The sequence below is a fragment of the Ochotona curzoniae genome, unplaced genomic scaffold, assembly GCF_017591425.1.
Source record: "Ochotona curzoniae isolate NIBS_2020 unplaced genomic scaffold, NIBS_Ocur_1.0 scaffold_3208, whole genome shotgun sequence".
Lineage (NCBI taxonomy): Eukaryota > Metazoa > Chordata > Mammalia > Lagomorpha > Ochotonidae > Ochotona > Ochotona curzoniae.
Window position 1 is genome coordinate 4,586,709 of NW_024467106.1, and position 18,827 is coordinate 4,605,535.

An 18,827-nucleotide genomic window follows, 5' to 3' on the forward strand; every position below is an offset into this window, starting at 1 on the left:
CCGGCCCCGCCCCGGGCTCCCGGCTAGCCGCCCCGGGGCTGCGCGACCGAAGCCCCGCCCCGGTGTCCTCCACCCCGGGCGGTGCGCCCGCCGCCCGACCGGCCCGGTGGGTGGGCGCGGGGCCGCCTCTACCGGTTGGTGGCGGTGACTCGGCGACCTTGGACCTGTGACTCTAGCGGCGGGACCCACCGGCCACAGCGGCCACGCGGACTTTGCCCAGTTCAGGGGGCGGAGCGGCCTGCGGCTCTGCAGGCGGACCGACTGCAAAGATGTTAGCCTTTGCCGCCAGGACCATGGTGAGTACGGCCGGAGCCCGGCCTGCAGGGCCCTTGGGCGGACGGGCGGGCTGCCCCGCTGGGGCGCGGGCCTGGCAGCGGCGCGGGCGACCTGTGACCTGGATGGGGTTGGCGAGTGGCTTCCTCCCGCCTGGGGCGCAAGGTCAGGGGTCCCTTATCGAACTCGCGTCCTGGGGACGCGCAGTTCCAACGATCCGGAAAAGACAGCGGGGACGTGAGCTTTAGTGGGCACCCCCTAGCACGCCCACGCCCCTCCACCGGGGCGGGCACTGTGACCCGGAGCGTCCCTGGTTATTCTGAGTCACCCCCGTGGCGGCCCCGGCCGGCGGGTTGCACCCTCTCCAGTTGCTCAGCCTCTTTGGGTTTGTCAGTTGGCCCCCTCTCCCTTCCCGGGGATGCGTGAGTGGCTGGGGGACCCGTGTCACGTGGGGACAGTGCTGGGGAGTGGCTGGAGGCAGCAGGTGGCAGCCCCAGTCCCTGCTCGGGCAGCTGTCCTGTTCAGGTTCAGTTCCTGTGACCCAGGCACAGCCCTGCTGGTGCCTGGCTGGCTCAGCAAGCTGCAGGTGCATCTCACAGGTGTCCCAACACCTGGGGCCGCCCCACCTCTTTGCTCCTGCTGGCCAAAAGCCTTGTCCCGTCCCTCCCACAGACCCACAGACGGCTTCTAAGTCCTCCAGGACCACAAACTGACCCAATGGCCAGATAGCCCCCTACTGCCGCCAACCAGATCAGCCCAGTCCTCCATCCTCTGAACTCTGGCTTCTGGTCGAGACCTCAAGCCCTCCACCCTTGGCCCCAGCTCTCGGAGGCACAGCTGAGAAGAATGAGGCTTGGGGAGCAGGGTGGCATCCTGCAGGGGGGCCACGGGGTGGGCAGGGCACGGGCGACCGCTGTCCACTGGCGGCCTTTGCAGGTGCCTGCTCCCCACACTAAGCCCGATTCCAGGACTGCGTTTGTAACCTCAGCACCAGCTACTGTCTGCCCTCCAGCCAAGCTTTCCCACATCAAAAAGATCTCCGCCAATTTGGGCAGGTGGAATTTTTAATAGCTCTTGGCCTGCCTTCCTGGCACTGCGCCCACCTGGGGAAGTCTGTCCAGGTTTCCTCCGACTGGGGAGCCCACCGCCAGTCCCCTGCCCGCACCTCTGTTCCTCTGCTCCTGGAAGCTGGGGAGGGTGGCGCGTAGCCCCCAGCCCCCGCCTGAATCTTGACCCTTGTCGTCCTGTTGCAGCCCAGGCAAGGGATTGCTTCTTGCTGTGTCCTGCTCAGTTAGACGCAGCTGAGACAGGCAGACAGGGCTCAGAACCTTGGGGCTGCCATGGAGGACGGGCAGCAGAGCGAGCAGGTATGGAACGGAGCTTCTGGCTGCTTTCCTGCCCGCTCTGCCAACACTCTGGAGCCCTCCTGTCATTCCTCACCTTCTGTCACCTCCGGTCTCCCATTTTGTCTCTCAGTTTCCCCTCACCGTCTCTGGCCGCAGCCACCTCCACTGTACCCCCCACACCCTTCCAGCCTCACCCCACAAGCAAGAGAAAGCCCCAAGGCCTTGGCCCTGCCCACAGGTGGGGCCACAGGCTGACTCCCCGAGTTCCTCTCCTTCCCTTGATTTCTCAACCTGGAAAGGTTTTCAGGCGACGAGGAGGTGGGGGCCTGGGCACAGTCACCTCTGCCGGTGAAAAGTGGGGCTGGGCACCCACACAGGTGGGAGGGACACAGCCCTCCCCCACCCGACAAGTGCATTCACCTTGGCCTGGCTCCTCTAGCCCTGCCCATATCAATGGCCACACCCTATGCTCTCCCCACCCCCCATCCCTACCTGCACTGCCAGGCCCCTGGAGGGCGGGGCCACCTCCGGCTCCAGCGCTGAGAAGCCTGGGCAGGCGCCTCCCGCAGGAGGCCGTCTCTACCCCGGGGATGGGGTACATAAGACCTGCCGCTCTCCGGCTCCCAGAGCTGTGGAGAGAATGAACAAGGTGTTGTGTTGCCTGCAGGTGAAGCCCCTGGGCCTCCTAAAGCCCTCCTCTTTGATGAAGGTTTCCGGGCGCTTCAAGGCACACCAGGATGCACTGCCCCGGCTGCCCGTGCCCCCACTCCAGCAGTCTCTGGACCACTACCTCAAGGCACTGCAGCCCATTGTGAGCGAGGAGGAATGGGTCCAGACCAAGCAGCTGGTGGAGGAGTTCCAGACCTCAGGGGGCGTGGGTGAACGCCTGCAGAAGGGCCTGGAACGCAGGGCCAGGAAGATGGAGAACTGGGTGAGTATGGAGACCAGGACAGGGAGGGTGCATTTTCTGGTACCAACTGCTGGGACATTCGGTTTTCTTGTTGCACCCATTTCTTGGGCACTTATCCTGCATGGCACTCAGTAGGGTGCAGGGTAGGCAAGAAGGACACGATCTACCAGCCCCTGGGGGCATGTGTCACAGGAAGGAGGGGGAGGGTTTCGAGCAGGGAATGAGTTGGCGGGCGAGGTCATACCAGGCAGTGGAGTGTGAGAGGCTGGTGGGCTAAGAGGCAGAAGCTGTTTATGGTGCGCAGGAGGCCAACGAGGAGGGGGCAGAGGTGGCACTGGCCTGCACTAACATGGGACAGAGGCTAGGGTGCAGTACAAGTGCAGGGACAACTAGCAAGAACCTGCACATGAACTTGGAGGGATGGCTTTAGGTCAAGCTTGGTGACTGGGTGTCCTGCTGCCCTCCAGTCTGTGACTCACATTGCAAAATGGGTGCTTTTGTGTCCCAGGAGGAATGGGGAGGCTTGTGTGTGGATGCCAAGGCTGTTCCGCGCGCTTATACCATCATCCAGGAGCAGGCCCTACAAAAGCATCAACTTACAAAGTAGCCAGCTACAGACTGACTTTGATCCCACCTGCAGGGGCTGCCTTGGCGAGGCCAGACCAAATGACAGCCCTGACTGCTACTGTAACCCATGCGTCTGACACCTTCACACCAAGATAAGAGCAGCCAGCCTGCGCTGCTGGCATGGAGGAAGGTGGGGGCAGCTAGAGGGGATGGGGAGGCTCGTGCTGGCAGCCGGGGCCTGGCACCAGCAGGGAGTGGGGAAGGCGCTAGGTGGAAGATTATTTCATAGGCAATGCCAGTGGTGACAGCGGGCCCAGGGCAGGAGGAGGGTCGTGCATCCTGGTCTGAAACAGCTGCAGGGGATGGGTGCCAAGGGTGAAGCTAGCTTGCTGGGCTGGCAGTGGCTCTCTGAAGTGCTGGGAGTTGGGAGGGGGCCCTGGAGTATTACAGGTGCAGCTGTGACCCTAGGGCTTGGGCTGGTGGGATTGCCCATGACAGGTGGGAGGCACTGCCACTCACAGGCCCTGAGATGCAGGAAGCCAGTGCAGATTCTGAAGGTCCCCATCTTTATTCTTTGTGGGCTCCTTCACCCAAGAGCTTCTTGCTGGAGGTGTAAGTCTCCTAGCTCCACGCACAGGCTCTGAGCAGCTCTGTCCCTCTTTGGGGAAGTGGGGGGACCTCCCACACCCACAGGCTCCCCACTGGCCTTTGGAGCTCCAGGAAAGCCTTGGAGATGCCTTAGTGGAGTGCAGGTCCCTGGCTGTGAACCTGAGGGGAGGGGGCACCTGTCTGCCCCTCCCTCATCTCCCAGTGGGTAAACTGAGGGCCTGAGAGGCAGGTTGAGAGCTCAGTGGCGCTGCAGGAGGCCCAGTGCTCAGACCATGAGTCAGCAGACCCGAGTCACCTGCTATACAACCTGCTCCCAGCTGCTTGTCTCAGCCCTTGCCAAGGGCCCGGGGCAAGTGGCCAGGTGCCACCAGACCCTGGCGCCTGTAGGGGAGGCACAGGGAGAAGGTACATCCTGCTGCTGACTGCCATGGGTGAGAGAGTACCACGGGCAGCACAGGCCCCCTCCAGGCTCAGGAGGATGTGAGGGCCACTGGAGGCAGGGGAGCGTCTATGCCAGGGAGGGGTCCCTGGGAGTGTGCACAGCCCCAGGTCGGAGCTGCTGAACACAGAGTCCAGTCCCCTGAAGAGATATCCTGCCTGCCTGTGGCATGAGCAGGGAACTAGCCTGGCAGTGAGTTTGCCCTCAGGGTGACCTTGATCCAAGCAGGTGTCCACTGGGTCTGACGGAGAAGGACAGGGGTCCCATGGCCACCATGCCACCAGCTCCCCTGTCTGCTCTTGGGGATAAGGCCAGAACCACATTCTCTGGGCTCGGCGGTAGATTTCTTGCCCTCACCTCTGTCTCCAGGCACACATCCCTCAATCAGTGCCTTCCCAATTCCTGCAGGAACACATGCGAGGCACATGCTCACCTCCACTTCTCCCTGCCCCCCACCCCAGGTTTTCTACCAAGCTTTTCTCTGGAATCTTCTCTTGGGCTGTGTGTTCTCTGCCTCCAGCAGCTTGGGCCTGGGGGACAGGGGGACAAGGGGTGGGGGTAGAGCAGGCTTGGTGGCTGCAAACATCGGTGTAGCACAGCCCACACTGGAGGACTCGGGAGGGCGGGGCTCGGCAGGGTCCTGACGGGCTCTGGTCCTCACAGCTGTCTGAGTGGTGGCTCAAGTCGGCCTACCTGCAGTACCGCCAGCCTGTGGTCGTCTACTCCAGCCCGGGCGTGATGTTACCTAAACAGGACTTCGTGGACCTACAGGGCCAGCTACGGTGAGTGGCGCGAGGCTCCAGGAGTCCCTACCCAAGCTTTGCCTCCTTCCCTTCTGCTCCCTTCGGTTGTCCATGAACATGACCTTTATACATAGTTCCCTTTTCCACATTTGGCAGCCTCAACCACCCTGGGAGATAAAAATACCAGGGGAAGAGAAGGGATCTCCGGCCCAAGGAGCAGCCTCTCGTGCTGACACCTGCTTGTCTTAAAGGGCCAGGGCAGCACAGAGGGTGGGTGTCAGTCAGCCAGAGCAGCAGAGGGGAGGCCCAGGAATTGGGGGAGGGACCCTCATGGAGCAGACCCCATGAGTCACTGCTCAGGTGGTACCAACCCCATTGAGGCTGCCCTGTGAACTGAGACACCTCCACCCTACCCTCAGCCCTGCTGGTCACTTCATGGTTCATGCTGTGATTTGAGCCCAGAGGGCACCCAAGCAGTCCCTGCCTTGCCTCAGGCCCAGCAGGTATGCCGTGTCCCTGAGCCTGCCTCAGATGTCCACACAGCTTCTAATCCCTAATCCATCTCTCCAGATTCGCTGCCAAGCTCATCGAGGGTGTATTGGATTTCAAGACCATGATTGACAAGTGAGCAGCCCGGCCCCCACCCAGGCCTCCTCCCATAGACTCTGCTGACCCGTGCAGGCTCAGTCACTTTCATTTCCTGCCAGGAGCGCTGCTGGTCATGGCCTCCTCCTCCTGGCTGGCATTGTCCCTCCTGAACTCAGCAACCTCATGGATGCCTCACTCCCACTGCTCGCTGCTCCCCCACCCCCAGAGGGGAAGGGAGGGAGTTCCCAAGTGGCCCAGAAGCAACAGGGCATGGGGAGCTCATGCTACTTAACCACCCCCCAAACCCCTCTGTGAACCCCGGCCCTCTGCCCTGCAGCGAGACCCTGCCCGTGGAGTACCTCGGGGGCAAGCCGCTATGCATGAACCAGTACTACCAGATCCTATCCTCGTGCCGGGTGCCAGGCCCCAAGCAGGACTCAGTCATCAACCTCCTCAAGACCAAGAAGCCACCCATGCACATCACGGTGGTGCACAACTACCAGGTGGGCATGCTGCTACAGTGGCTGCGGGACTGCCGTGGCTGCAGGGCTGCGGGGTTGTGGTGGCTGCAGGCTGCAGGGCTGCGGTGGCTGCAGGCTGCGGGACTGCGGTGGCTGCAGGGCTGTGGGGCTGTGGTGGCTGCAGGCTGCAGGGCTGCAGGGCTGTGGTGGCTGCAGGGCTGCGGTGGCTGCAGGCTGCGGGGCTGTGGTGGCTGTGGGGCTGCGGTGGCTGCAGGGCTGTGGGGCTGTGGTGGCTGCAGGCTGCGGGGCTGTGGGGCTGTGGGGCTGTGGTGGCTGTGGTGGCTGTGGTGGCTGCGGTGGCTGCGGGGCTGCAGGGCTGCAAACTCCCACCCCGCAGGGTGGGCGTGCTGCTGAGGGAGCCCCTGCCCACTTCCATGTCCTAGGTAGCTGTCTGGAGGGTAGAGGGGGGAACCGGCCCAGACGAGTGCAGAAAGGGGGTGCTAGGGGATGATAGCTGCTCAGGTCAGACGCCTGCACCCAGTCCACCCCTCTCCTGCCTGTGCCTGGCAGTTCTTCGAGCTGGACGTCTACCACAGCGACGGCACGCCCCTCACCTCAGATCAGCTGTTCGTGCAGCTGGAGAAGATCTGGAACTCCTCCCTGCAGACCAACAAGGAGCCCGTGGGCATCCTTACCTCCAACCACCGCAACTCTTGGGCCAAGGCCTACAACACCCTCATCAAAGGTGCTGGCAACCGGGGTTCTCTGTCTCAGAAGCCTACCCTGCCTCCACTCCCCCCACCATGGGGCCCCAAGCAGCCAAGTCCTCTGCTGGCCAGGGGGAATCATTTGCAGCCCCTCCGGGACAGCCCTGGGATTCACTTTCCACACACCCAACGCCCCTGGGTGGGGAGCTGCCCTTCCCAGGGGCGAACTCCCTCCAGGTCCCCCCACCCCCGATGCTCAGCCCCACTTCACCCCCCGCCCACCCCAGACAAGGTGAACCGGGAGTCCGTGCGCTCCATCCAGAACAGCATCTTCACTGTGTGCCTGGACGCCGCGGTGCCCAGGGTCTCAGAGGACGTCTACCGCAACCACGTGGCCGGGCAGATGCTGCACGGGGGCGGCAGCAAGCTCAACAGCGGCAACCGCTGGTTCGACAAGACGCTGCAGGTGAGCCTGCCTCCTGCCCCGCCCTCGCATCCTCCGGTCTCCCCACCGCTTGTAAAGCAGGCGTGCAGCGGCCGGCAGGCTGGACGCGGCCGTAATCACCGGGCAGATACCCCATCATTTCCCAGCCTGTTCCAAGACTCAGGAGCTGCTGGTACCCTGACACACACACGCTTCTGGCCATCAGAGCTGGCCTGGGACCCAGCCTCCCTGCACCTGTGCAAGAGGGTAGCAGTGGGTCGCCCAGTACAGTGGGTTGAAGGCTCAGCAAAGCAGCACATACTTGGAACAGCTCTATGGCGGGAGGTGTCGGAGTTAGGGCTACAGCTAACTCAGCAAACTCCTGAGACGGCTTCAGGGAGACCCTTCCATTGGTCCCCAACAAGAGTGGCTGAGACAGGAGCCACCACCCTCCCCAGTCCCCTGCTCTCTGCCTGGGGCTAATGGGGCTCCCCCCACCCTCCCGTAGTTCATTGTGGCAGAGGACGGCTCCTGTGGGCTTGTGTATGAGCACGCGGCTGCGGAGGGGCCCCCCATTGTCACCCTCGTGGACTATGTCATGGACTTCACGTGAGTGGGGCTGCCCTCTCCCACCCCCGAGCGACAGGTGTCTCCCAGGTGATACCCCTGGCTTGTGGGGGAAAATGCTGCCACTGGATTTTGGCCTGGGGAATGTTTCTTCTGAGGAAGCCTGCTGAAGGCAAGAGTTTTAGTGCCCAGGAGACTTTGGGTTCAAATGCTGAGTCCAGACCAGCTGCCCTGAAGACCTGGACAGTGCCCTGCCTTCTGCAGGCCTCCTACACGGTGCCAGCTGAGTGCTGGAGGGAAGGCTGTTTTCAGTCTCCCTGGGCCCTCACCCACTGCAGGGAGCAATACCCTTACCCCCCATCCCCACCTCCAGGAGGGACCCAACCTAAGCTTGGGACCCTTCTGTCCCCTGCAGGAAGAAGCCAGAGCTGGTGCGGTCACCCATGGTTCCCCTGCCCATGCCCAAGAAGCTCCGGTTCAACATCACCCCTGAGATCAAGAGTGACATCGAGAAGGCTAAACAGAACCTGAGCATGTGAGAAGGCCCTGGCCACCCTCCTGTCCCCACCCCTCAACCCCCCCCAGACCGCTGAGCTGACACACCGCTCTGGGCCTCCCTTGGGCTGCTAGCGCCTGCACCCCACCCACTCCTCTCTCCCCGCCCCCAGCATGATCCAGGACCTGGACATCACCGTCATGGTGTTCCACCACTTTGGGAAGGACTTCCCCAAGTCACAGAAGCTGAGCCCTGACGGCTTTGTGCAGATGGCGCTGCAGCTGGCCTACTTCCGGTGCGCTGCCCTCCTGTGCCAGGCAGGGGGGCAGGGCCTGAGGGGAGTGACACCCAGCAGGGTCACACTCAGCCCTGGCTCCCTGACCCCTAGGATGTACAAGCAGGTGTGCGCCACCTACGAGAGCGCCTCCCTGCGCATGTTCCACCTGGGCCGCACCGACACCATCCGCTCGGCCTCCATGGACTCACTAGCCTTTGTCAAGGCCATGGATGACCCCAGCGAGACGGTGAGAGGCCCGTGTCTGAGCAGGAGCCTGTGGGACACTTCTGACATGCCACGCCCTTGGGGAGGGTTCCAACTTCCTGTCACCCTGCTGTCCCCAGGAGCACCAGAAGGTGGAGCTGCTGCGGAAAGCCATCCAGGCACACCGAGCCTACGCTGACCGCGTGAGTGCCCCCCACCTGCCGGTCGGTCCTCTTTCCTGCAGCAGATGGTGACTTCGTTAGACCAGTCACCCTCTCTGCCAAGCAGTGGAGCACCTCCCTGCTTATTGCATTTTTAACAATTTTTTTCCATATTTATTGTTTGAATACTCCCATTTCAGTCAGAAGAAACTCAGGCTGGACCCACTGACTGCTCCGGCCCTGGGTCAGCCTGATGCCAAGGGTGTGTACATGCCTGCAAAAGGCTGGCTTCCGGCCACCAGCAGCTCCAGGGACCCCTCCCTGCGAGCCGTCCCAGGTGCCCATCGGAGCCAGGTGCCCTGTGCACATTACACATAGACCCCATCTGCTTCTATCTCCCCACCGCCACCACCAGCAGCAGCCAAGGGACCTGCCAAATCCCACAGCCAGGAAGGCGTCCCGCCTCCCTGGACCTTCAGCTCCCCTTCCTGCTGTCCAGGGTCTATGGTTTCCAGGGACCTGTGACTGGGAAGGGCAGTGCTGCCCCCGAACCCATGCCACACAAGTGAGGCCTAGGGCTCCAGCTCCTGCTCCTCCATGCAGGCCATCCGCGGGGAGGCCTTCGACCGGCACCTGCTGGGCTTGAAGCTGCAGGCCATCGAGGACCTGGTGAGCATGCCGGACATCTTCATGGACACCTCCTACGCCATTGCCATGCACTTCAATCTCTCCACCAGCCAGGTGGGCACTGCCAGGGAGCTGTGTGCGGAGACATCCACACCCTCCTGGCCCCCTCCCTCAGTGGTGCGACAGGTTCAGTTGGAATGCTGAACTGTGCCAGGTGGTACTAGGAAGCAGAAAAGAACAGGCCAGGGTCCCCTGTCCCCAGTGGCTCACAGGCAAGGTCCCCCGGGTCATGTCTTGGAAGCTCCTCAGAGAAGGTGACCTTAGAGCGGTCAGGGAGCGAGACTTCTGCTGCAGACGGACAGAGTGAGCTGGCAGTGGGCACTGGGGGCCAGGGGTGCTGGGCACAAGCTTTGATGCTGCTGTCCCCAGGTGCCTGCCAAGACGGACTGTATCATGTTCTTTGGGCCGGTGGTCCCAGATGGCTACGGAGTCTGCTACAACCCCATGGAGACCCACATCAACTTCTCTGTGTCGGCCTACAACAGCTGTGCGGAGACCAACGCGGCTCGCATGGCGCACTACCTGGAGAAAGCGCTGCTGGACATGCGGGCACTGCTACAACAGCACCCCCGTGCCAAGCTCTGAGCCCTGCACCCCTGCTCAGGCTGCCAGCGCCACACCTCAACCCCCCCACACCCCTCACCAGGCCTGACCAAGCCAGGGCCGGCTCAGGACATCTCTGGTGGGGTCTGCGAGCCCAAGCCAAGTGCCTTCCACAGGACCAGCTGTGGCCTGGCTTCTGAGGCCAACTTCAGAGGTTGAACAGTACCTCGGGCCCAGGCACCCGCCCAGATCTTCCCTAGGAACGTGACCCAGACTGGGCTGACGCTGGCCAGTTGGGCTGTGGTTTGTGCCCCACCAGCTTAGCTCCCACAGATGGGAGAAGGTCGGGGGGAGGCAGGCGCCCAGGGGGCCCAAGGGGTTGGAGACGAGGTTTCCTGGTAAAGGGGACCCCGAGGCCTGGCCCTGACTCACACTGGAGGGCTGCGCTGCCACCAATGCCCACAGAGCCACCTGCTCTTCTGGACAACAGGGCTCACAGCCTCAGCTTGCACTCCACTGGACCCCGAACTGTATATGTGGTTGTAAAGGCCCCCCTCTCCCCGCAACAAGGTGACAATAAAAGGAAAAGTACAACAGGAATGGCAAAGTGTTTTTGCCAGCGGATAGCCACCTCACCTGCCCTACATTACCCTGGACTTCTACCACAACAGGGCTCCCCAAAGGAGGAGCCTTCAGTGGGGCAGGATCTGAGGGCCCGGGACGGTGTCAGAGCCAGGCTCCACGCTTCACCAGCAACTCCCTGCCAGCCCTGCCTTGGGCTGTCCCAAGTCCCACAGGCCCTGGACTGGTGGGTTGGACATCAAGGCAACTAAGCTCAGGGCTGGAGGATACATTTATCCCCCCACCCCATACTTCCCGGCCATGTCTGAGAGGGTCAGGTCACCAGGATGCTAACACCGGAGCAGGGACCAACACACACAACACCTGTGCCCTTCGGGGAAGAGCTGAGCCAGGAGGTCCTGACCACAAAGCAGGAGGGAGGACCAGGCCACAACCCATGCCCACCGTGTATCTGCTCAGCCTCCAACACGGCAGACGGGAGAACTGGCAAGGCAGTCTAAGAACAGAAAAACTGGTGTGCCAGGTACGTGTCAGGGTGCCATGGCCACTCCAGGCAAGTACCTGCTTCTGCGGTACATGTGGGGGCCCCAGGAGCCGGGGGAGGGTGTCTCAGTGATGGAGAGCAGAGAGAGCATGTTAGCCCCCAGCCCTGACTGTGCCTCACCCTGAAGCATGCAGCCCACACCCCCGCCCCCGCTGCAGGAGCCATGGAGAAGCAAGGTAAATGAGTGGCTGGCTGGGCCCAGACCTCCAGGATGGGCCTTGGCTGGTAGGGGAGAAAGTGTGCTGGCAGGATGAGGCCAGCCTGAACTATGCCACACCACAACAGTGGGGAGCCCCTGCGTGGGACTGCAGGGGCCAGAGCCCCTGGGTCTGTGGCCTTGACCGTGCCCTCCTTGCAGCCCATCCCACAATCTCCTCTCAGGCTTGGGCTCAAGCTCTCCGAGTTTGAGAGTTTATTTGAAAACGATAGTAAACAATTTCATTGATGTTTCTTAAGTCAAACCACCTCACACTTGGCTTGTCTCAGGCAAAAAGTACAAAATAAAAATAACCAGGGAAGGGCAGGGGAGAAGGGGGGGTCCTGACCTACCTTCCCTGGGCGAAGCCCCTGGCCGGGCGTCTGGAGCGGCTTTGGGACGTTGTCTTCCACAAATAGGAAAAGAAAGCACCGGAACATTGTGCTTCAGCAGCAGAGAGGGACCTCCACCCAGAAGGGGCAACAGCCACGCAGGGACGGGGTCCCTTGAGGAAGCCCCTTCCCCAGACCAGGCTATGGGGGAGGGGCAGGAGGACGGGACGGCAGGTGTCTGCCCCCCCAGAGGCAGGACAGAGAGCTGTAAACAGCTGAAGCTTGCCCACCTGCGCGCGTGGGCTCACTTGTCAGAAAAGGGTTGTCGTCACAGGGACAGGGATGGGGGACCAGAGAAAGCCCTTGTGGCATAGGGTCCATGCAGGGTACAGCACACGCGCTCTGGCTCCATCCCCAGACAAAGAAACACTGCACAAGGTTCTGGAATGGCCATGGTGGGAGGGAAGGCTGGGGTGCTCCCTCCTCCTGCCCCACCCCACCCAGGCACCCTGAGGCCCAGGACAGGGCAGGCTGCACCCTCAGGGCTTAGAAGCAAGGTGCCCAGGACACTGGGGGGCCCTACTGCACACTGAACAGGCCCCTTCCAGGCCAATCTCCAAAATCCCACTGGCCTTGGAGAAAACAGAAAAATAAATAGCAGGTGCTCACGTCATCACGCCACCTCACATCCCTGGCCTGAGAGCAGAGGCAAGAGTTCTCATCCTCTGCCCCACACTGGCGTCCACACCAAGGGCACTGCCCAGCCAGCCAGGGGCGGGCGGCAGTGCAGGAGCAGCAACTCCAGGGTCCTGGCGAGGGGCTGACTCGGCCCTTTGGTCCATCTTGTTCATCCAAATTAAAGTAAGAAAAAAAAAAGGCTCCACTTGGTGACGGGGTCTGTCGAGGTCTCAGCTTCATCCCTCTGCCCGGCATCCCGCCTGTCCGTGTTCTCATCTCGGGCCATCGTCTCCGTCCCACGAGGCGCGCCACAGGCCAGAGCTGCAGACCGGGCCTAGAGGTGCCCGCTGCTCACTGTAGCTTCGTCCCTAGCTTGCGCTGTCTGTTCCTGGAAAAGCGAATGGGGCTCAGGTATGGAGACAGCAGGGACCCAGGGGGTCATCCCACAGCTGTTCCCTGTCCCATCTCCACCCACAGACGCAAGGAAATGGGAAAATGCCAGCCTGATAGTGCCAGGCCTGGGGAGGGTCGGCAGGGCCCACGGCCAGGGTCAGGCTCGGGCTGGACACAGCCCTGAACTCCTGCCACACCCACAGCAGGCCCAGGAACCCAAGGGGTTCAAACACTTCTCTGAAGCTCCACAGGCCTGAGTGTGTGTGGGGGGGTGCCCAACTCTGGTCATCCCACCCCCACAAGTGGCTGTGAGCCTGGCTCTATGACACCAGTCATAGGGGTGCAGAGTGGATGGGGTGTGGAGTGGGGGTGGCTGTTGTGGCTCTGCTGCCAGCTAGGGCTGTGGCTGACTCACCCCAGGCACACACAGGTGCCCACTGAGATTCAGGTACACAAAGGCAGGTCTGGGGGTGCTGATCAGGACCAGCTATGTCGGGGGTCACTGACAGGCGGTTCCACTTGGCCCTGGGCTCATCACCCTCAGGGTTTGCAGGCTATGGCCTGAAGCAGGGTTGTCAGGAGGCCTTGCTCTAACTGCTCAGAAGCCTCTAGGGCCCCCTAGTACCCCAGGGCCCCAAGGAGGACCTGCCCTACCCTGCAGGATGCAGAGAGAGTGAATCAGGAGGCCTCAAGCCCCATTGTTTCCTGGCTTGTGTGTGAGGTTTACCTGTTGATAAGAATGTATCTAAACCCATCCACCCCAAGGTGCCCTAGACACCCAGGACCCAGCCCTTGGGCTCCAGACACAGAAGGTCAAAGGTCAGAAACATCCCCTGCCCCCAAGGCCAAGGAGGGCAGGCCAGTAAGTACTCGGTGCTGAGCCTTAGTTGGTGCCCTCATCAAGTGGGGCCACATGAGCTGGCCCACAGTGGGCTCTGCTGATGGCAGCCTGGCAGCCACCCTGGGCATCACCATTCCCCAGAACTCACCTCGCTTCTGCCCGAGTCACCGTGTACTCAAACCAGAGCACATTGGGAATGAGGCTCGTGTCTCGGATGAGGAAGAACTCGGAGATGGGCCTGGAGAGACAGAACCCCAGGCAGCCCAGCCGGTCAGGGCATGAGCCTCCACCAGTGCTGCTCCTCCCAGCAGGGCACCGCCCACAGCTCCCGCCGCCAGGACATAGGAGGGCCCTGGGGCATCTGGGACTGCAAGGCCCTGGGGGATGTGGAAGCCAGCCCACTCCAAGCCCTATCCCAAGACAGTGGGCCCCGTCAGTGAGTCTGTGCTAGGTCAGGGTACACAGGTTCTCCCATCAAGCTCCGAGCGCCTGGGATGCTCAGGAAGGTGATTACCAGGCTGCTATCCTGGGGAACAACGGGGTGAGGACCTCCTGGGTGAAGATAAACCAGGCGACAGCCATGAGACTTCCAGCGATGCCCCCGTACAGCACCTGGCTCCACGTGTGGTACAACAGGTAGACCCTGGGTCAAGGCCAGGAGAGAAGCTGGTGAGCGGCAACTGGGGCCCAGTGCCCACTGCCCACTAGCCAAGGCCTGACCCGTGCAGTCTTGTGCTTGCTATCCAGGGCCTGACCCACACAGTCCCAGGGCCCCGTGCCCACTGCCCACTAGCCAGGGCCTGACCCGCGCAGTCCCAGGGCCCCGTGCCCACTGCCCACTAGCCAGGGCCTGACCCGCGCAGTCCCAGGGCCCCGTGCCCGTTGCTTAGGGCCCTGGGCATGCCCCCACTGAGATGGAGAATTGCGGGTAGTGCAGACTCCCAGGATTTGGCCTCAGACTAACTTCTAGAAGCCAGCAAGGACCCTGAGGGCAGCTCCAGGAGTGAAGAGAAGACTCGACTGCTGTCTGCCCTCACCCACCTAGCCCTGGACCTGGGTCTGCTTGCAAGGGGTTCCCACAGGACGCTGGGAGCAGACCAGGGGTCCCACTAGAACCAGCTAGAGGCACTGCTGGAATCCCGCCCCTTTTGCAGTGAGGCCTGCCTCCAGGCTCCAGGACGAGGGTCCGTGGGCATGTCCAACAGGGACCAGGAGCCCACGGGAGCCCACGTGTGGGGAGCCCATCTCCCGCCCTCCCTCCTTACCTGCTGTAGGAGACAAGGAAGGCTGCGGTGAGGAGCCCCAGCGAGAGCAGGTGCCTCCACAGCAGGTCTAGGAACCTGGCATTGTTTGTCTGGTGCATCCTGGGAAAGAGGCCAAGCCCCAGGGTTGCCTCAGCCTGCAGCCCAGGCTGTCTGCATGGCCCTGGGGCCCCTGCAGAGGCTCACAGGGTGGGCAGGGAGCCCCCAGCCCCCCCCGCATCAGGGCAGACACTCACCTCAGGTACAGGAAAAGGAAAGAGTAGACGGAGAAGAACCACATGAACTGTGAGTGACTGGAAGGCATCCCGTACTTGGTGCCCACAGCTGTATGGGGACCTGGAGGAGAGGGCAGAGCAGAGCGTCACGGGGGACATGCCCCGCCAGGGACCCCACCAGGCCCTCCAGCCTGGGCCCTACCTCCACAGGGCCGAGGCTCCTGGACGATGTGTTTGATCAGCCAGTTGACCCCCTCGTTCAGTGCTAGGCCCCCGAGGAAGGAGATCTGCAGGGGAGGGTGGGCACTTTAGCTGGGGCCCTGGGGACCTGCCAGCTGCCACCCAGGCCTGAGGCCCAGGACCTCCAAGTGGCTCTTGCAGCCTGACCAGTGAGCCAGCCAGGGAGGCTGCCACATCCAAGGCAGGCGGTGTGGAGGGGATGGGGCCTGGGGGCAGGGCCAAACTCACAGTGTGCAGTTCCCGCTTAAATATGATGAGGGTCACGAAGCCAGTGATGACAAACATAGGGCTGAGGCTCAGGTACGCAAGGAGGTGGCCAGAGAGATCACCTGAGGGAGATGCAGCACAGGTGTCGCAGGAAGACAAGTGGCTAGTGCAGCACGGCAAGCTGCCACCTGCAGCGCCCGAGGCCCATCTGCTTTGCTTCCGATCCAGCTCCCTGCTAATGCACTTGGGAGAGCAGTGGAGGACAGCCAAGCGCCTGGGCCCCAACGCCCACATGGGAGACCAGGATGGAGTTCCAGGTTCCCATCTTCTGCCACCTGGGGAATCAACCAATTACCTTCAAACAAGTAACACAGATTTAAAACAAGGAGAGAGAAAGAAGATCCATGTCCAGCAGGGTTGGAGCCTGAGAGGACATAGCAGGGCCTGGAGCTCAGAGCAGCCACGCCTGTGCAGCACACAGAGCTTCCTTGCACTTAAACCACGGATGAGGAGACCAGGGGGAGGGGGCACGGCCATGACCAGGCGGTCTCCAGACTACGACCCAAGTCTCTTGCCTGGATCGGAGGCTGTACTCATGTCTGGCTGAAGCAGGGCGTCTGCACCCAGTGGGCCGAGCCTGCAGCCCTCCAGGCACGGCAGACCCCGCAGGGCCGCAGCCCCAGTAGGCAGGCAGCCTGGACCCCGACAACGATCCTGGCACTGAGGGCAGCAGCCACCCTTCCCCCGGGCCTGAGGGCAGGGCTCGGGCTGGATAGTCCAGAGCCCTGCTCCACTCTGGAGTCAGAGGGCACAGTCCAGGTCCCATGCCAGCATGTCTGCGAGAACTGGGGGAGGGGACTTTGCCTGCTGAAGCCCTGCCCCCTCCCTCATGGCCGTGCACAGGGACACCTGTCACAGCAGAGTCTGGCAGACACCCAGCTCTGTGCCTGAGCCCCACGACACGTGCACACTGGAGCTCGCACTGAGCCCCCGTTCTCCCCAACACCACACCAGCTGCCCCCAAGAAGCAGGGAAGGAGGCCTGACAAGGCAGGCACAACCACACCTGGCCTTCTTGTACCTTCCCCCGGCGCAGCTAGCTAGGGAGCTGGCCCATGAGAAGGCAACTGAGACCCTGCGGCACAGCCCTGGTCCCACAGCACCCAGAGCCCCACAGCAGGAGGTAGAGGAGAGACAGTGACCGGCAGGCAAGCAGCTGGGGCCACATCACTGCAGCTCACGCCCTGGGTGTGAGCACAGAACCTGGGGGGTCAAAGTGCTCTGGCACACCGCCCTGGGGCCCTGCACGGCAGGCCCGGTTCTTGGGTTTTCCTGCCCAGGAGCGGCCCTGGCCTCGCCCTGCAGCCAAGCCTCCTGGGCCGGGCAGGGTGGTGGGAGCCGACGAGCTGCAGGTGCCCTGCTGGGCCCTGCACTTGGTGGTACCCCCTCTGGTCCCGGCCTCAGCGGATCACAGACATGTCCTCGCCCTACTGCCCCACTCCACCTGACAGCCTCGCGTGGTGGGGGGGGCTTGGCTAAAGGATGGGTGGCACTGCGCTGGCGCACGAGAGGCGTGTCTGCCCGCTGCTCCCTGGAGTGCCCCCTGGGCACCCACACGGAGCCTCGGCCTGAAGTGGCACACCCCGGGCCACAAGAGAACCCTCCAAAGCGACCCCTTGGAAGGAAGCAGGCACTCCCAGCACCCCGGGAGGGCGGGGACAGCCGGACCCAAGCCAGGCCAGGCCGAGGACCCCACCCGCGCGCCCCCGGCCCCCCGCGCGCCCCGGGAGTCCACCCCGGCTGCGCAGGCGCACGGCGGCGGGCCAGCGGCTCCAGAGGTGGCCCGGCGCCTCGCCGTCTCCTCCGCGCTTGCGCGGCACGCGCGCCGACCGAGCCCCTCCGCGGCTCGCGCTTTGACAGTTCCCACCCGGGTCCCCGCCACGCCGACCCCACCGAGTTCCCGCCGCGCGGCCTCGCGCGGAGCCGAGCGCACGCGCCGGCGCGGTCCGGCCCTGGGAAGGCGCCCTCGGCGCCCGGGCCGCCTTTTACCTGCAGGATATTCGACGTGGGTGAGGGTCACCGGCCGCCATGAAGCGGGGAGCGAGCACTGGCCGTCCGCTGCCATCTTACCCGGAGACCGGGTTTCGCTCAGCAGCCAATGGGGAGCCAGGGGGGCGGCGGCCCTGACCTATCACGCCAGGGAGGCGCCGCGCACCCAATCGGAGGCCGGGACAGGTAGCGGCGCAGCCATTTAGCGTGCAGGCCGTGGAGCGACGAATCAGAGAGCAGAGCCCTCAACCCAGGCCCAATCCCGAGCGAGCACAGGTAGGCGCCTGGCCAATGAGAGAAGGGGAGGGTTCCGGCGCTGAGCGGAGGGCTGAGCAGCCAATCACAAGAGGAAGTTAGCTCCCCAATGTGGGCAGGACGAGCCAATCAGGCACTCGCTCGGGGGGCGTGTTGATCTTTGGTGGGAGCTTTGGTTCGGCGGAGACCTGCGTCCCGAGAGACGGCGGCCGAGGTGCCGGGAACCCGGCCGGGACCGGCGCGCGCCCGTTGCCGCGCATGCGCACACAGGGCCCCGCGGGGTCTGGGCTGACCCATTTCCAGGCAGCTGAGCCCAGAGACCCGGGACGCGGGGGCCTCTCGTGGGGCACCCGCGGAGTGCGCCCTGCCGTCGCCTCACAGAACCGAGGCTTGGCTCCGGCTACGGGCGCCTTGCAGTCTTGCTCATTCAAGCGTGTCAACGCGTGTTCCGCTTAGCAAGTCATCTTGGAATCGTTCTTGACCCCAAGACGGCTTCTCATCCCCGCTTCCCCAAAACAGCTCCCCCGACTCGCCACTCTGGGTGACCCCAGCCAAGGGGCAGAGAGCGGCTTCTTGGAGCAAATCTGATGCCCTGCTAGAAACGCTCGAGTCCTGGGCTCCCCTGGATCCCATGGAGGCCGGCAGCCTTCGAGGCTGCGTTCCTCCTGAGAGATGGGGTGCCGAGGAGGCTGCAGAGCGAGTTGGGGCGGACAGGAGCAGGTGCATGGCCGGGAGCTGTGTGGGTCCCTCCAGGTTGGTTGTGGAACCCGGCTCCCCTCTGCCTGGCCAAGCCCACAGGCCTACCCAGCTCTGTAGTGACTCCCTGAATGTAAGAACCTCCTGGGAGCAGAGGGACAAGCGGGAAGGAAACTGCAGCTTGTCTGTTCGCGGGATGACTGGTCCCTGGCCCCTCAGTCGGGGAAAGGAAGTGGGGGGCTGCCTTCCCCACAGAATACAATGTTCATGGGCCGGGTGACAGGTGTCGGGTTTGGGACTGGGAGCTGGAATGGGAGTGGGGGAAGACACCCTGCA

General features: G+C 63.1%; 2 protein-coding genes across 8 annotated transcripts; one reads left to right on the plus strand and one right to left on the minus strand.

Annotated features, from left to right (window-relative positions):
* Positions 1 to 79: 79 nt before the first annotated feature.
* Positions 80 to 10,584, plus strand: CRAT (carnitine O-acetyltransferase). 6 transcript variants are annotated; one of them, XM_040963417.1, is made up of 14 exons: positions 80 to 296; positions 2,287 to 2,550; positions 4,808 to 4,926; positions 5,458 to 5,511; positions 5,813 to 5,978; positions 6,507 to 6,681; positions 6,931 to 7,109; positions 7,576 to 7,676; positions 8,050 to 8,169; positions 8,303 to 8,425; positions 8,519 to 8,654; positions 8,752 to 8,814; positions 9,376 to 9,513; positions 9,829 to 10,584. In XM_040963417.1, the coding sequence occupies exons 1-14, from the start codon at positions 270 to 272 to the stop codon at positions 10,042 to 10,044; spliced, it is 1,881 nt and encodes a 626-aa protein (XP_040819351.1). In that variant the 5' UTR covers positions 80 to 269; the 3' UTR covers positions 10,045 to 10,584. The 6 variants fall into 6 exon arrangements, with proteins under 6 accessions (XP_040819351.1, XP_040819354.1, XP_040819355.1 ...); XM_040963420.1 differs by having other exon boundaries at positions 9,376 to 9,441; XM_040963421.1 differs by having other exon boundaries at positions 2,287 to 2,430.
* A 741-nt stretch (positions 10,585 to 11,325) lies between these two features.
* On the minus strand, positions 11,326 to 17,632 carry DOLPP1 (dolichyldiphosphatase 1). Of its 2 annotated transcripts, XM_041004501.1 has the most exons (8): positions 17,541 to 17,632; positions 15,514 to 15,614; positions 15,248 to 15,332; positions 15,067 to 15,166; positions 14,834 to 14,932; positions 14,083 to 14,211; positions 13,717 to 13,806; positions 11,326 to 12,722 (listed from the first exon to the last, which is right to left on the minus strand). In XM_041004501.1, the coding sequence occupies exons 1-8, from the start codon at positions 17,614 to 17,616 to the stop codon at positions 12,686 to 12,688; spliced, it is 717 nt and encodes a 238-aa protein (XP_040860435.1). In that variant the 5' UTR covers positions 17,617 to 17,632; the 3' UTR covers positions 11,326 to 12,685. The 2 variants fall into 2 exon arrangements, with proteins under 2 accessions (XP_040860435.1, XP_040860436.1); XM_041004502.1 differs by lacking the exon at positions 14,083 to 14,211 and having other exon boundaries at positions 17,541 to 17,627.
* Between the last annotated feature and the right edge of the window lie 1,195 nt (positions 17,633 to 18,827).